Source organism: Pelodiscus sinensis, chromosome 26 (genome assembly GCF_052426305.1).
Source record: "Pelodiscus sinensis isolate ZL-2025 chromosome 26, ASM5242630v1, whole genome shotgun sequence".
Taxonomy (NCBI): domain Eukaryota; kingdom Metazoa; phylum Chordata; order Testudines; family Trionychidae; genus Pelodiscus; species Pelodiscus sinensis.
The window spans coordinates 5,376,918-5,393,655 of NC_143077.1; the positions used below are offsets into that span (position 1 = coordinate 5,376,918).

General features: G+C 65.1%; 1 protein-coding gene across 7 annotated transcripts in view; it reads left to right on the top strand.

Moving 5' to 3' along the window:
• Positions 1-16,738, top strand: part of COL16A1 (collagen type XVI alpha 1 chain) — a 103,316-nt gene that overhangs the window by 12,097 nt on the left and 74,481 nt on the right. For 6 of the 7 annotated variants that reach the window (XM_075908929.2, XM_075908930.2, XM_089773493.1 and 3 more), the window contains 3 exons: positions 9,061-9,179; positions 15,900-15,974; positions 16,099-16,216. In XM_075908929.2, the coding sequence (XP_075765044.2) occupies positions 9,095-9,179; positions 15,900-15,974; positions 16,099-16,216 (278 nt within the window). In that variant the 5' untranslated portion in view covers positions 9,061-9,094. Of the gene's footprint in view, positions 1-1,775; positions 2,118-9,060; positions 9,180-15,899; positions 15,975-16,098; positions 16,217-16,738 lie in introns of those variants that run through there. The other variant, XM_075908928.2, reaches the window with a different exon arrangement.

Sequence of the window (16,738 nt, forward strand, 5' to 3'; positions counted from 1 at the left end):
GCTTCTTGGCCAGCCCTGTGGGAAGCGGAGAGGGAAAGGGGGGGGAGACTGTTGGCTCCCGGAGCCCCGGGGGCTGGCTTCAGCTGGCAAAGGCTGCCCAGGGCAGCGAGAGGCGATTCAGAAGGGGAGCTAGCTGGGCAGAGGCCGGGGAGGGCTGAGGCCTGGGGGCCAGCAAATTGCTGCATGCGGGCTGATTGCATGGATGGAACCGTATCTACTCATCCCCCCCGCCCCAGATCCTGCAGGGGAACGGCTGGGACGGGCCATGTTTGCATTCGCAGGGGTCTGCTGGGAACCTGGGGTCAGTTAGAGCAGCCTCGAGGCTGCTCTACGTCCCACACTGATCTGCATGGGCCCCGATCAGTGTGGGGGCCAAAGGAGAGCTGTAATGCAGGGTGCGTCCGCTCCCTGGCCTGGGTGTGGGGCAGGTGCAGACCCTGCACAGCAATACCCCCGAGCTGAGGCCATGCTCCAGGGGCTGTGACTTAGAGGGCCGTAGAGTAACTGAGCATTCGGCCCAGCAGCATTGCCAAGCTGGGTTTTGCTCCGCCAATCGGAGCTGGGGCTCTGGGTTCCTTCCCTTCCCAGCCTGCCCCACGGTCCTCGAGTGTCGACACTGCAAACCCTGAGTCCTGGGAACCCGGCGGTGAGCTTCTCGGCTTACGCATCCTCCCCTCCCCCAATTACAGGCTGCAGCTGGCGGGCTGGTGGCTGACACGGGAGCCAGACTCCAACCCAGCTCCTTCTCCTGGCCTCGGGCCGGCTCGGCAGGGCTGGCGGCACCAAGGAGTTTTAGAAGAGCTGGCTTAGGCCAGACAGCTGGCAGCTCTGTCTCCTGGCTTGGACACGGCCGCCCCTGGCCCCCACCAGTGACTGCAGAGGGCGGGAGAAATGCTCCCAGCTCTCTAACCACCCAGCGCTCTGCTCCCAGAGTTGAAACCAGGTAGGGAACGCTGATCCGGTGGGCCCCCTCCCCTGCCCCCCAGACCCAAGCATGGTGTCCCCCTCTGCCCCCCAAGCTGTCTGGAAAGGCGCAAACACAGTGTGACTTGGCTTAGGGGCCCCCAAGCTGCCGCCATTCGGGCAGGCTCGCTGGAGGCTGGCAGGGAGGCGGCTGCCCTGGGGGAAATGGCGGAAGGAAACCGCTCCTTTTGCATTGCCAGGGCCAGTGCGGTTCGGTGGCTCCTTTTGCGTTGCCAGGGCCAGTGCGGTTCGGTGGCTCCTTTTGCGTTGCCAGGGCCAGTGCAGTTCAGTGGCTAAGTCCCACTGCTAGTAGCATCTGCCCCCCTTTTAGTGGAATAGTTAAGGGCCTCCGGTCTTGAAAGGATCTGTCCTGATCACGCCCCTGGGAGGCAGAGCGGAGCCCTTGGACCCATTGTACAGAGGGGAAAGAGAGGCAGGCCAGGGGTAAGTGACTTGCCCAAGGCACGGCCGGTTTGGGGCCGAGCAGGGATTTCACTCCGCTCTGAGTCCCAGGCCTGTGCTCTGCCCATTTGGCCCCCCTGCCTCAGTTTCCCTCTGTGACACAGGGACTAGCGGCGCGAGATGGGCCAGGCATTATGATCCCAGCCGGTCAGAGGCGCTGGGCTGACTCCAGCGCCCGAGCGGGATGGTGGCGGGGAGCTGGGCTCGGGGACAGAGGGGAAGGGGGCGCGTGTTCAAATCCCGCCCGGGGCAGGCGGCCCGCGGAGCTGGAGGAGGCTTTCCCTGCCTGGCGGCGCCGCGCCTGTCCCAGCTGGGCTTGATTAGGCCGCCCCGGCATTCCAGCACGTTGGAGGGCTCGTCTTTCCAGCGCGGGGGCCTGGCAGCGCCGCACACTCCGCGCGCAGGCGGCTCTCGGGAGCGAGCGGGCGCGCAGGAGAGAGGCCCGAGAGGCGGCCAGGGCGCAGGGCCGGGAGCTGTCAGTGGCGCCCTGAGAGCGGATCCGCGCCCTGCCCCCGCCCAGGAAACCTCCCCCGGCCCCAGCGCCAAGGGAGCGACAGCAGCTGCCGGGAGCAAGCCGGGGTGTCCCGCTCCCCCTCGCTGCGCGCTGCCCAGAGGGGCCGGCATGGTCTGACACCAGCCCCCGTCGGCACGGAACTGAGCTCCGCTCCCCGGGCGCGGCGGGGCTCCGGCAGGTAAGCGGGCGACTGGCCCCCCAGCCCCGGGGGGCTCCCCGCATCCGCCCCCGCGGCTTTTACGCACGAAAGCCGATGGCCAAATCAATCCGCGAGCCGCCCCGGGCGCCGCGTTGTTCTTGCGGTTACAGGCTCCCCCCTCGGAGACGTGGCCGTGCGAGTCCTTCTCCCGGCCCGGGGGCCCCTCCAGTCCGGACAGGCGGGGGCAGAGTGTAGCCGGGCCCGCTGCCCAGCCCCCCACGGCTGCTTTCTCGCTTACCTACGGCGGCGTCCGGCCGCGTGTGCGCTTCGCAGCCAGCACCGAGGGGCCTGGCAGCGGATCAGTCCCAGCCCTCGAACTGCTTTGGCCCGGAGCGGGGGAAAGGGAACAAAGCGCTCGCTGTTCAGGGGTGTGTGTCTCGCCTCGGGGAGCGCTTCCTCCCCGGCCCCGACCTGCCCCTACGTGTTCGTGCACCGGGGAGCCTGGGGACGGGACCCAGCAGAACCAGCTGCTTGTCTGGTTTTTACCTAACAGCTGGGAACAGATCTCTTCAAGCGGGGGGTGGGTGGGAACGAGGGGGGCAGATCGAGAATCAGATGCCCCTCCTGCATGTCTCCCCCCCCCTCCTGCATGTCTCCCCCCTTCACCCGCATGTCTCCCCCCTTCACCCGCTGCTTTATGGGGCAGCTTCTTCTTGGGCAAGTGGGAGCCTTGTTTGCCTGCCTCTGGACCTGCCAGGCGCCTGCCGCTGTTCCTACCTAGCCCAGGTCTTCCCCGCACTGCCCCCTGCTGGAGCCCTCTCCCACTGCGGGGGGCTCCAGGCCAGGCAAGCCAGGCGGGTTTGACCCCATGGTGGCCAAGCTGGGGGGAGGGGGATAAACTTTCCATCTGGGATGAAAGTTGGTGCGGCGGCTGAGGGTCGCGTGACGTCGGAAGCGAGAAGACGCGGGCTGGGGGGGGCCTGCGAGGAAGCTGGGAGGCTGTTTGGCAGCCACGTCCCCCTCTCCCGCCTCCTTCCCCTCCTCTTGTAGTTTGCACGTTGTGGGGCGGCTTCCACCGCGCCCTTTCCCCGCCTTGCAGCAGGCGCGTCGTCAGCAGAAGAGCGATTCCCCTTCCCGTCCTCTCCCACCCATCCCGTTCTTATGGGGACCAAGGGTTTTGCTGGCCTAGGCCTGGTGGCCAAAGCCAGCGAGAGGCCAAAGGCAGCGGAGCCCAGGCGTTTGAAACACCCCAGCAAAAGCCCCCCCAGAGGGCGGGTCTGCCCGAAGGGCGGGTTTTATGCTCAGGTTCACGGGGGGGGGGGGTATAAAACAGCAGCAGCTGGGACGTGCTATACAATCGAACCGGCACAAAACCCCTCGGAGGCCCCCGGTCGAAACCTGCCCCCGGTAGCCTTAGGGGAGTCCAATGAGGCTGCTGGATGCAGGGGCTCCACTGACAACGGTTTCTCCAACCGTGGGACTTTGGGGGTTCTGCCTCCCTTCTTCTCCTCTGGGGGGGGCGTTGTGGGGGTGGGACCGCCCTGGAGCTGGTGACAGGACTGCGCTCGCAACCCCTTTGTAGAGCTCTCCGGGACAAGGATGCTGCTTCAGGGTTGCGTCCCCAGGCCTGTGTGTTTCCTACAAGCACAGTGTTTTATAGGACCTCAAGAAGATGGACCTGGCGTTGCTCGGGTCCTTAGCTCGGAAAGGGTTTGGTTTTCTTCATTGCTGGGGTGGAGGGGTTCCGGATGCTGGCTGCCCCATGGGGAGGGGACTGCCCGAGCCCTCCCTCACTGCAGCAGCTTGGGGCCTCTCCATGACCCCTGCAGCTCCTGGGGGCACAGCCGGGGGAAGCTCTGCATGTCCCTAGGCTGGGAGACACACACACGCGCTTTCTGCAATAGATAGTTGATAGTATCCCTGTCCCCGCCCCGCCAGCCCAGTGGGGTTATACCTGCCCTGGTCCTCATTTCTGGCCTCTTGTTGCCCTCCTGTGGTCATTCTCCAGTATAACACCCTCTTATCAGACCCTGTGACGGCGCGTTGGGGGTTCCCCGTCTCCTGCACCCCGAAATGGCACAAACAGACTGCACCAGCCAGTGGAATTGAGGGTGGTTTATTGCTCCTCCAGCACAGCGCAGCACAGATGTAATCTGGTTACAGGAACTGGGCTAGGATGCCTCAGGCCCCCTTGAGATGGGGGAGACTGGGCCCCTAAACTCCAGCCCCTTCCCCTAGGCTCTCCTCCATGCCCTCCGACAGCCAGCAACCAACTCACTAACTTCCAGCCCTGCCCCCAAGCCAAGGCAGCATTCCACCTTCCTTTGTTCCTCTCCATGGGGGGTGTCTGGCCACTGGTTTGCATAGTGACTCATCCTGTTTTGCTGGGTCGTGGTACCCACGGCAGCCAGTGGGGGTTCCCCCAGAGCCAGCAGCATAGAAACCAGCCAGGTACCCCCACTACGTCACAGTTCTCCCCCCTCCGAGAGCGAACTGAGCAGGGTCACTCCGCTCGTGACCTAGGGAAGTTCGGGTCCTCTGCGTGGGAACCCGCCCCGGGGACATGGGTGCTCCCCTTGACTCGGGCCGGCCGTGGCGAGGCCCCACATGAATTGGCTTCCCTCTGTCCACTCGCCGCCCCGCTCCAGGGCGACTGGCGCAGGCCTGTCCTCGGGGGTCACACCCACCCTTCTGCTGGCCTTGATCTCTGGCCGGGGTTTCTCGGGCCGGGGCCATGAGCCCAGCGAGCCTTCTCTGGACAGCCAGGGCGGCTTCCACCCCCGATGCTCCATCCAGGGAGGACTTCCCCTCCCATAACTCTCTCAGCCAGCCCAGAGGGTCTATCTGGGGTAGAGACCCCCAAGCTGCTTTCCTCCTGTCTTGGGCCTTCCCGCCCCTCTGGCAGGAGTCACAGGACCGGCAGTACCGCTGCACGGCTGTAAAGATTCCCGGCCAATAGAAGTGCTGGAGCAGCTTCAGCCGGGTGCTCCGGATCCCCCGGTGGCCCCCAACGGGGACATCGTGGGCCAAATACAGCAGCTTGAGGCGATACTTTCGGGGGACGACCAGCTGCCGCTCTACCCTCCATGCCCTCGCCTTCCTGGGGGGAAGCCACTCACGGAACAGGAGCCCACGCTCCCGCAGGAATCTCTCCTGGCCACCTCTCCCCCGGGGCTGAGCTGCATGGAGGCCAGCCTGGTCCCTCAGCCTCTGCAAGGAGGGGTCTGCCTGCACCTCAGCCTGGAATTCAGCTGCTGAGGCAGGGATCGGGACCTGTCCCCCACCTCTGCCTAGGTCCGGAGTCCCAGCCTGGCTGGACCCCGTGTCCACTGGGATGGGACCCTGAGGACGCTGCCAGGAGTCCTTCCCTGGACCCACGTTGTCAGCCCCCCGCTGGCTCTGGCTCCGGGTAGTGACTAGAGCCCGCTGGGATTCATGGGGCCACTCCTCTAGGTCATTCCCCATCAGCACCTCGGTGGGCAAGTGCGGGTGCACCCCCACTTCCTTGAGGCCCTCCTTGGCCCCCCATTTCAGATGCACCCTGGCTACAGGCACCTTAAACGGGGACCCGTCTATGCCCTTCAGGGTCAGCTGCGCGTGGGGTAGTATCCGCTCCGGGGCCACTATGTCGGATCGGGCCAGAGTCACCTCCGCCCCCGTGTCCCAGAAGCCCGTCACCTTCCTACCATCCACCTCCAGGGGTATGAGGCACTCGCTCCGCAGGGGTCGTCCTGCCCCCACCCGGTACACGGAGAAATCCGCCTCCTGAGAATCAGACCTCCCAGGGGAGGTGCACTGAGCATCCTTCCCCTCTCTCTGAGCTGAGGTTTGCCTGCCAGCCCCTGCCTCTGGGGCAGCCTGCCCTTCCTCCCGCCCCAGCCAGTTAACCCTGGAAAGTCCCCGGTCCTGGGACCTGGTGCACTGAGCCCTCTTGTGGCCTTTTTGCCCACAGCGCTGGCAAGTTAGGCTTTGGGCTGTCTCTGTCCAGGCCCTGGCTGGTTCTCTGGGGCGCAGACGACCTGTTCCTTGGTCTCGCCCCGTAGTTGACTCCCTCCGTCGCTCAGCCGAGATCCGGTCTCTGCGCGGTTCCCTTTCTCTCCGGGACTCCCGTTCACACCCGGACCGGCTCTCCGTGAACTCATCCGCCAGTCTCCCGGCCTCCTGGGGGTTCTCTGGTCTCCGGTCCTTGAGCCACAGCCTCAGTTTGGGTGGGCACGCTGCATAGAACTGCTCCATCATGACCAGCTTGAGCAGCTCCTCTGCAGTCTGGGCTCCGACTCCAGACACCCACTTGCGGCAGTATTGCGCCAGGCGGGAGACCAGATCCACATAGGTCTCCCGTGGCCCTTTCTGTACCCCCCGGAACTTCTTCCTGTACATCTCGGGGGTCAGCCCGAACTTGTGCAGCAGGGCCTCCTTGACTCGGTTGTAATCCCCGGGCTGTAGGTCCTCCAGCTGACTGAGCACTCCGGCCGCCTCCTGGCTCAGTGCGGGGATGAGCTCCTGCAGCCAGTCAGCTGGGGGAACCCGTTGCAGTCCACAGGCCCTCTCAAAGGCACTGAGGAACCCGTCTATGTCACCCATGTCCTTCAATTGGGCCACCACGGGCCTCTCCAAGCATCTGGCAGTCCTGGGACCCTGGGGCCCATCCGCACTTGGCGCAGCCGGTGCCCCGCCGGTTCTCCGCTCTGCCATGGCCAGCTCATGCTGCCGCTGCCTCTCTCGATCTTGGCGATCCCTCTCTCGGTCCTCTACTTCCAATTCCTTGATCCGCAGCTGGATCTCCAGCCGCCGCAGCTCTGCTTGGCTGGCCCCTGCCCTAGATGGGCTGCAGCTTGCCGGCCTCCTGGGGGAAGCTGTCTCATCTCTCCTGTGGGTTCCAGCGCTCCTCCCCCTCTCTGAGCCTGACACACTCTCAGGGGGGGTCTGGCTGCTTCCCCTGGAGACAAGATCCTGGCCCTGTGGCTGGTCGTTCTCTTCTAGCTGAGCAATCAGCTGGGCCTTGGTTGCTTTCTGCACAGGCAAGCCCCTCTCTCTGCACAGCCCCACCAGCTCTGCCTTCAAGAGTTGGGCGTAGGCCATCTGCCCGCTGGGCCCCTCGGTGCAGACTCACCAGTCTAGGGCTGCAGCGCCCCACGATTCCCAGGAACCGCTTCGCTCTGTCTCCAGCACGCCTGGCTCCAGGGCTCTTGCTTCTACTGCGCCTTGTCGCTTGCCGCTGGAAGCTCCATCCACGGGGTGCAGTGCATCCCGCTCCTGACACCAGTGTGACGGCGCGTTGGGGGTTCCCCGTCTCCTGCACCCCGAAATGGCACAAACAGACTGCACCAGCCAGTGGAATTGAGGGTGGTTTATTGCTCCTCCAGCACAGCGCAGCACAGATGTAATCTGGTTACAGGAACTGGGCTAGGATGCCTCAGGCCCCCTTGAGATGGGGGAGACTGGGCCCCTAAACTCCAGCCCCTTCCCCTAGGCTCTCCTCCATGCCCTCCGACAGCCAGCAACCAACTCACTAACTTCCAGCCCTGCCCCCAAGCCAAGGCAGCATTCCACCTTCCTTTGTTCCTCTCCATGGGGGGTGTCTGGCCACTGGTTTACATAGTGACTCATCCTGTTTTGCTGGGTCGTGGTACCCACGGCAGCCAGTGGGGGTTCCCCCAGAGCCAGCAGCATAGAAACCAGCCAGGTACCCCCACTACGTCACAGACCCCCCCCCCCCTTCCATTTGATGCGAAACAATCGAATTCCAGGCACAACTTTTTCACATAGTGCATAGTCAACCTGTGGAACTCCTTGCCTGAGGAGGCTGTGAAGGGTAGGGCTAGAACAGGGTTTAAAAGAGAACTAGATACATTCATGGAGGTTAAGTCTATAAATGGCTATTAGCCAGGATGGGTAAGGAATGGTGTCCCCAGCCTCTGTTTGTCAGAGGGTGGAGATGGGTGGCAGGGGAGAGTTTGCTCGATCATTACCTGTTCCGTTCACTCCCTCTGGGGCACCTGGCATTGGCCACTGTCGGCAGACAGGACACTGGGCTAGAGGGGCCTTTGGTCTGACCCAGTCTGGCCGTTCTTATGTTCTTTTCCCCAAGTCCCACCCTGCCTCATTCCAGCCCCTGTCCCTTCCCTGAGCCCCGCCCCCTCACTCCACCCTTTTCCACAAGCCCCGCCCTGTCTCTTTCCAGCCCCCATCCCTCCCCCTAGTGATGATGGTGGCCCTGGGGAAGGCTGGGTCGGGGGACTGGTGGGTGCCTGTGCCAGCCCTGACCCCACTAACCTCCCAGCCATCTTGGACCCCACGTCCTCCTAGAGTGTGGGGCCCTGCAAAGCGTGGGGGTGGGGCGATTGCCCAGCGCATCCTATGAGGGGACAGCTCTGCTTGGACCCATTCTGGGCACCCCCAAAGATCACACAAAGCTGGCGCCCTGCGGCGCCCCCGTGTGAAGCGCCCCCTGGTGTTTCCAGAGCAGGGGTGGGGGGGGGGGGTTGAGAGCAAGTTCTGGGTGGCGTGTGCTGGGGCCCAGATCTCTGCCCATTCCCTGCCCCCCGGGGCTGGACGGTCAGAGCAGCAAATCCTGGCACCAGGGTCGCACCCTGGACGTCCCAGAGGTCTGGGGCTTGGGTTGGGCCCATCTCTACTGCCCACGTGTCTCTGTTGCGAACCTGTTAGCAAGTGATTCCTGGGTGTCTGCAAGTGCCCTGACACCCAATGTTCCCTTCCCCCCCATCATGTGTAGAATAAATTTTGTTCTATGCACCAGACCATGTGCAGATGTGCACCACCAGTAGAACCACATGCTGGCGGCAGTGGGCTCTCTGCTAACCTGCTGGGTGGCACCTGAATCTCTCCTGCATAGCTGCCCATGCACTCAGCCTCCAGAGACCCCTGCAGACACCCCAGGCCCTGCGGCTGCATGGATCCCTGCTGGGACGGGCGGAGGAGATTGTGCACCGAGCTGATGACTGGTCTCTTTCCCTTCTAGAGGCAGCAGCATTGGTCTCTTCCCCCGGGGCACCATGTGGGGAGCCTGGGCCGCAGCTCTCTGCCTGGCTGGCCTTGTTGGCACCTGTGCCGGAGGGAAGCTCCTTGCACCCCCCGCAGGTAAGAGAGCGGTGCCAGGAATGGGCTGGGGAACTCCTGAGTGGGGGGGGGGGGGGCACTGTAGGATCTATGGGATCAGCAGGGAGTCCAGGGCAGGACTGGTGGTGGGGGGCACTGGCAGAGCCGCGGCTGGGCTGGCAGGTGCTGTGGGGCAGAACTGGGATGCGTGGGAAGGGAGGGGCCGGGTCTGCGTGTGCCACGGGGGAGGGGCTCAAAGCCCAGAGCCAGCACATTGCAATGGGCCGTGCTGCGGGGGGAGGGGGACCGCGCTCGCCCCCCCCCCCCCGCCCGCTCGTTCGTGCTCACGGAAGGAGGGGGCTCCCTTGGCGGCAGGCAGTGCCCGTGCCCCAGGCCGCTGTCCGTCAGCACGTGCTGCTCTCCCGGGTGCAGCCAGCTGCCCGCCCTCTAAGGAGCAAAGGGCCACTGAAGCAGCAGGGAGCCGGGTGGCACAGGGCGCCCGATCCCTGGCAGCAGATGGCGTCCAGGAGGCAGGGGCTCTGCCCGCCTGGAGCCAGCGGGAGGGACGCCGTGGACAGTCGGGAGCTGGCGCCAAGGGTTCTGGGGAGGTCGGGAACCCGCCCTCTGGCTGGCATCTCCCGTGTGCCTCTAATGCTGCACTCAGCCGAGCCCTTGCTGGGCAGCTCTCCGGCCGCCTGCTCCTGCTGGCAGACGAGCACAGGGGCAGGGTGCCCCTTGCTCCCTCTCGAGGCGCCCACCGAAGTGCGGGTGGCCTGGCAGCATGCCCGGCCTGCCCGGCGACTCTCGCGGGGGCCCTGATCCCTTTGTGACGAGCGGCCGAGGGAGGGAAGGGGCGAGGCACCGGGCTGGGAGCCAGGGGAGGTGGGGTCAGATCTCGCTATCGAAGGCCCTTCCCTGGCTCCTGTGGCAGAGTATCCCAGCGACCCCCTCCCCCCCCGTTTACCCTCACAATGCCCCGAGAGCCAGGGCAGGGCTAGATCCCCGTGGCACAGGTGGGGAGCTGGGGCCCAGACAGACTCCTTGCTCTGGGCCCAAGTGCAAGGGTGCTCTCACCACTGGGCTGCCCTGCCCGGGGGGGGGGAGGGGAGTCGCGGAGGACTGTAGGGTGCCAGGGACGGGTCGGTCTGTACGTGCCCCTGGGAGAGCACTGTGGGGACTGCTGGTTGAGACGCCGCCTTCCGCCTGGGCTCAAAGCTGGGTCCGGTGGGGCAGCATTATCCCCAAGGGGAAACTGAGGCACAGAGCGGGGCAGCAGCTGGATCAGGCTCATCCTGACCATGGAGAAAGGCAGGGCAGGGTGGGGGGGAGATTCGAGGCAGAGAGCCGGCAGGAGTGGCTGGCCCTGTTCCTGCCTGTGAATCAGCAGAGCCGAGGGAGCTGGGTCTGTGAGGCGGCGGGGGGTGGGGTGGAGGCCAAGCTGGGCTATGCAGGAACCTGGGAGGCTCCGGAGCCTGGGCTGAGCCATGGAAGCTGCTCACTGAGGAGGCCAGTGGGTTAAATCCCGGTAGCCGCCCAGCGTGGCTCCACCCCCCCCCCACCAACTCTGGCTCCCGGGAGCAGGGCGACTCCTCCGAGCATCCCATTCGCTGCTGAGCGGGCCCCACGTCCCTGCTGGCGTGGGCAGGCAGAGGCTGCAGGCCCCCTCCCTGCCGTGCCGTACGGCTCACGCCGCTGTCCTCGCTCCGGCCCCTCTTCCAGCCCGGCCCCTGCTTCTCTGGAGCTGGCTCTGCCGAGGCCGGCTGCCCCGAGGCGTCCGAGCCGGGCAGGCTGGTGAGCCGGACTCCTGCTCTGCTCCTCCAAAGCCCCTGGGGCAGAGGATCCTTGAGTCGTCCCGAGCAGCGAGGGCCGGGGCGGGGTCACAGCCTGCTCCGAGGGCACTTGGCACAGGTCCCCGCTTGCTCTTCCTGGCTCTCGCCCTGCCAGCTGGCCACCAGCCGCCGCCTGCGCCCCGGAGCGTGGGCCGGAGCTCGGCTCGTGAGGTCGTCATGCACCCGCCGCTGGCCAGGCAGGCTGCTGCCCGGGGGCCTGGGGGGGGCTTGGCGCTGGCCGGGGTCAGCCGGGGATTCTGCCGTGGCGCGTGCCGGGGGCTGGAGGGATCCGGGCCATCCCCTGGCAGAGAGGCTAATGCAGAGAGAGCTTTTGGTCCCCGGGGTATCCGGCTCCAGGACTTGGCAGGCTCCTTCGGCCAGACCCAGCTGCCCTGCTGGGTGGGGGTTTCGCACAAGCAAACCACCCTGTGCGTAGAGGCCACGGAAACACTTGGCTGGGTGCCTGGCCAGCCACACGGGGCTGGCTCGGAAGGCCAAATGGCGGGAATTACCCAGCAAGCTGGGATCCAGGGGCCGTTCGCGCTGCTGGGGTCTGAATCCTGGCGCCTGGGCTCACATAGAGGTGCCGGCCAGGGGGTACTGGTGGTGGCCAGTCCTTTGGAATAGTCCAACTCTGCGTCTTTTCCCTGGGGGAGCCAACCGGCAGGGCCCCAACGCTGCTGCCGCCCAGGAGAGGGGCTGCAGGGCTAATGACGCACCCGCAATCCCAAGGCAGACCCCACACGCTTGTGGGGGCCTCTTGCCTGCTGCCACCTGCAGGGAGCCTGGGGCACCTTTCGGTTCCATCCGGGCTCGCGTTCCCACCTCGGCTCCCATGAGCACCAGGCGAATGCGGACGCACGAGCAGCCCTTTCAGGCTGTCCCATTCTGAGCGCTTGTTCTGCAAAGCAGCGTGGCAGGGGCACAGGGCAGAGATCTGCCCTCCCGGTGCGGCAGGGAGCCCGGCTGTCAGCCTGTTCCTGTGGCGCGGTGGCGGGTTGGTGCGAGCCCCTTCTGGCTTGGTTATCTGGGGCCAGGGATACCCGCACCTGCCTGCGACTGGCATTTATCAGGGTGAATTTTTCCGGCTTCTCTTTGCCGCCTTCCTGGGAGCCGGGGGAATTGTTGCTGATACCTTGGCCCAGCAGCTTTTGCAAAGAGCTCCCGCTCTGCGGGCTGCCGGTGAGAAACCTTCCCCTGGGGTCCGAGCGGCATTCACGGGACCTGGAGAGCCAGCTTTGCAGAGCCGCTCAGCGCAGCGAAGGGGCCCCGAGCGGGACAGAACTCTTCTCAAAATCCTGCCCATTGGTCACCTGTGGCTGTTTCCGTCCCCAGGCTGGAAAAATAACTCTTGTTGTTCGCAGCTATGGTCGCACCTGGAGGTCCCCCTCCAAGACCAAGGCCCCGTTGCGTCAGGTGCTGTACGTACACAGGGTGAGAGGCAAAGAGCTCGTGTGCTAACTAGACAGGACGGGCCAAGAAAGGAAGCACGTTACCCCAGGCCGCCTTGCAGATTAGTGTCCGAGCTGGAATAGAACGCAGCACTCGGGTCTAGCCACTAGGCCATCCTGCCTCTAGCACACCTGTGCTTACCAATTCAAGATCAGGCTCTGGGGAACAGTCTCCCTTAAAACTCCCTTCTTCCTAGAAACAAGCCTGCCAAGTCAACTTGCGGGAACGGGGCAGGGTCTTTGCCCACGGGACCTAGGCAGCCCACGTGCTGAGCAGGGCTCACGGGCAGAGGCTGTAGGGGTCCTCCACAGCCCAGCAACCAGCAAGGAACTCATCCAATCTGTGGCTGAGTCAGTGGGAATCGCACCTCACAGCGCAGGGGGGCCCGGCTCACAGAGCAGACAGCCCCCCCGCTACGCCCCAGATGCAATCGACGCTGGCACTTGGGTTAGTTGGTTGGTTTGGTGAGTTGCTTAGTTTAGTGAGTTGGTTCAAGTTAGCTTTTTTGGCAACGGCAGCCCCACGTGGAAGGTGAAATCCACTGCAGCTCCCACAGCCTTCTCAGCAAGCCAGGGGCCCCCCTTGCTGGGTTCTTTGCATTTGGTTTTGCTTCCCTACGTGTAGCCCCTTCTGTTTGCCTTTGAGTGTCACGTCCTCTTGCCCCCTCCGGGGCCCTTTCCCCACCTCTCTCGGCCCTCAGTCCCTGCATCCGACCGGGAAACGGGCTCGGAGCTGCCGTTCTGCTCTCGGTATTCCTGGGTCGGCCTGTGTGACAGCACGTTGGGGTTCCCCGTCTCCTGCACCCCGAAATGGCACAACCAGACTGCACCAGCCGGTGGAATAGAGGGAGTTTATTGCCTCTCCAGGATACAGCGCAGCACAGATGGAATCTGGTCACAGAGCTGGGCTAGGATGCCTCAGCCCCCTTGAGATGGGGGAGACTGGGCCCCTAAACTCCAGCCCCTTTCCCTAGGCTGTCTCCTCCATGCTCCCAGACAGCAACTCACTCACCCTCTTCCAGCCCTGCCCCCCAGCCAGGGCAGCATTCCACCTTCCTTTGTTCCTCTCCATGGGGGGTGTCTGGCCATACTGGTTTGCATAGTGACTCATCCTGTTTTGCTGGGTCGTGGTACCCACGGCAGCCAGTGGGGGTTACCCCAGAGCCAGCAGCATAGAAACCAGCCAGGTACCCCCACTACATCACAGCCTGGCCCCCCCGTGAGCAGTACAGCAGCCTTGGGGTGGCTCTGAGAGGCACTCCGCTTCCTCGGGGTTCCCTCCAGGCCCTGGAAATCAGAACCCTCATTCCCAGCGCTGCCCGGCTGCCCACACTGACTGCAGGCGAGAGCCCTGGTGCCAGCTCGGCCCGTCCGGGGAGGCAGGTTTCAGGGGGCTGTTTCCACCCTGTTAAGGCCAGAGCAGCATCCAGGGGCCGTCGTGTAACTGAGACTCGGGCTGTCTTGGCTTTATTCCCTCCCATGCTGCTACTTGGTAGCACGGTGGCTCCTCCCACCTCTCCGGTCCCTGCAGCCCTTCCCAAGGGCCTTGTTACAGATTCCCCCCCGCCCCCCCATCCTCGGTCACTGCGAGATGCCCCCGGCGCGGACCCGGGCCCGGGGACCTCCCTGGTGATGGTGCCGGCAAGTCCCAGGCCTGGGCAGCAGTTCCGAAGGGGCGTGGGAAGACGGTCCCCGCCCCCTCAGAGTGGCTCCCCCAGAGCGCAGGGGGATCCCCAAGCACGGCGCCCCGGGGAACGGCGGAAAGACCCCCCGGCTGCGTCTGGCCAGGCTGTCCCGCCTCTGATCCTGCCTGCTGCCGCCGGGCGGGGTCACGTTCCATCGCCCCGACTTGGAGCCTGTTCCCCCCGGAGCTGGCCTGGGGCGGTGTAAACAGCAGGCGACTCGCCTTCCTCTCCGGCCTCCCATGCAGTGAGGGGGCCAGGAAGCGGGAGGGGGGCAGATGTACGCTAGGACGGGACCTGTGGGGGGGCGGGGCGGGTGTCACTAACCGCTGAGCCCGAAGGGAACCGGACTTTTGGGGGTGCTGGAAATCCAGGGCTGCAGCTCAGACCTGGCTGGGTGCCCGATGGGAAGAGAGATCGAGTGGGGGAGCGGGGGGGGGCGGGCAGGGAGAGATGAACCCTCCAGCCCTGAGCCCTGGGTGTGATTTCCAGGGGAGGGGGGGAAGACGAGACCGCTTCAGAGAACGTGGCCAGCGGCTCCGTGGTGTTCCAGGCTGGGGACCCCGCAAGCCCTGCTGCCCGCGCCGGGACCAGCCGCACCAGCTTGTGGCTTTCTTCCGCCGCCCGAGTGTGCGTGGTGGCAACGTCGGCCTGAGAGCAGCAACGGGGGGAGGGGTTCCTGAGACGGGGGGTCCTAGGACACAAGGATTTCCTGGGGGGGTCCTGGGATGGGGGGGGACCCTGGGATGAGGATTTCTGGGAGAGAGGGGGATCCTGGGATGGGGGGCTCCGGGGACAAAAGGATTTCCTGGGGGGGTCCTGGGATGGGGGGGACCCTGGGATGAGGATTTCTGGGAGAGAGGGGGATCCTGGGATGGGGGGGTCCTAGGACACAAGGATTTCCTGGGGGGGTCCTGGGATGGGGGGGGACCCTGGGATGAGGATTTCTGGGAGAGAGGGGGATCCTGGGATGGGGGGGTCCTAGGACACAAGGATTTCCTGGAGGGGTCCTGGGATGGGGGGGGACCCTGGGATGAGGATTTCTGGGAGAGAGGGGGATCCTGGGATGGGGGGCTCCGGGGACAAAAGGATTTCCGGGGGACCTGGGATGGGGGGGACCCTGGGATGAGGATTTCTGGGAGAGAGGGGGATCCTGGGGCAAGAGGATTTCCGGGGGACCTGGGATCTGCCTGGCAGGCAGAGCACGTGAAGCGAGTGAGACCCTTTGGCTGAGGATCCTTTCAGTTGAAAATGCGGTGGGAGCCTGCCGGGCCGTTGTATAATTTCCGGGGGGGTTCTCCCCCTACTTGGCTGAGGTTGGAGCAAACGAATCCCCTTCCCAGCATGGCTGCGGAGGGGGAATACGAGTCAGGGCCCCTGCTGGGGTACGGCCGCATTCTCCCCTGTGGGTCGCTCCCCCTACACCCCGCTGCTGGTATCCCCCGTTCAGCAGCCGGCTGCGCCGTGGGAGCCGCTCGGCTCGGAGCTGCCCCGGGACCCTCCAAAGCAGCTCGCCACAGGCTGCCCGGCGGGGACCATCTCGGGTCCCTTGGCACAAACAGGACCTGATAACGGACGGGGCTCCCTAGCCTGTGGCCAGCCCGATGCCCGGACCACGTGGCGCAGGGCGAAGCCGTGGTTCCTTGGCCACGCCGGGGGGGCTAACACTGGAACTGAGGTGCCAGGATCCGGGCCCACGGCGGGGGCGGTGGGAGCTGCGCGGCCACGCCCTAGCTCGTGTCCCGGGGGGGCTCGCCGGCAGGCTGGCTGCGTGGGCGCTAAGCCCGGTCTCTCTTCCAGGCGAGCGGTGTCCGACATTGGAGCAGGAGGGGCTGAAGTTGGAACAGGCCAGCGACAAGCATGTTAATAGCACAGGTGAGTGGGCGTGCCGCGAGGCCAGCTCAGCCGGCGGCTCTCGGGGGCCACCCTGCCTACAGCAGGTGGGGCCCCGGGCAGCCTGGCTCTTACCTGGTCCCCTCCCCGTCTCCCTCTCCTGCAGGTTTCAATCTTATTAAACGCTTCGGGCTCCTGAAGACCCCGTCCGTAAAGAAAATCCGCAATCCCAAGGGGCCTTTGATCCTCCGGCTGGGCAGCACGCCCCTGGTCCAGCCCACGCAGTAAGTGCCCAGCTGTGCCGCCTGGGGGACCGGAGAAAGGCCTGGAGGGGGGTTCCTCGGTGGCAGGGGGCTGACCGTGGCTGCCAGGCCCCCGGACATGAAGCCACGGCATGGAGGAATGTGGCCTCTTGGTGCTAGGCGCTGGACAGAGTAGGGATGTGGAAGGTTAACCCGTTAACTGGTAAGCACCACCCATAGCGGGTGAGGAGTACCGGTTCCGGTTAACTGGTGGGGGCTGGAGCAGCGTCCCATTTGCAGTGGACAGGGGCTGATCCAGATGGCTGGAGCAGCTCCTGTGCATGGTGGGTCCAGGCACGTCGCAGGCTGGGCCCCTGCCTGTGGTGGGGGAGGCCGCTGTAGCTCGGCCGTGGCGGGGGGAGGGTGTGCTTCAGCCTAGCCAGACAGTAGCAGCCTCGCACCCAACCCACCTTTAATCAGTTCACCGGTTAAACGGGATTTTCCATCCCTAGCACAGACCGTGCACAGCAGCCCTGGCCGGGGAGACGTGGCGGAGCTGGGGGG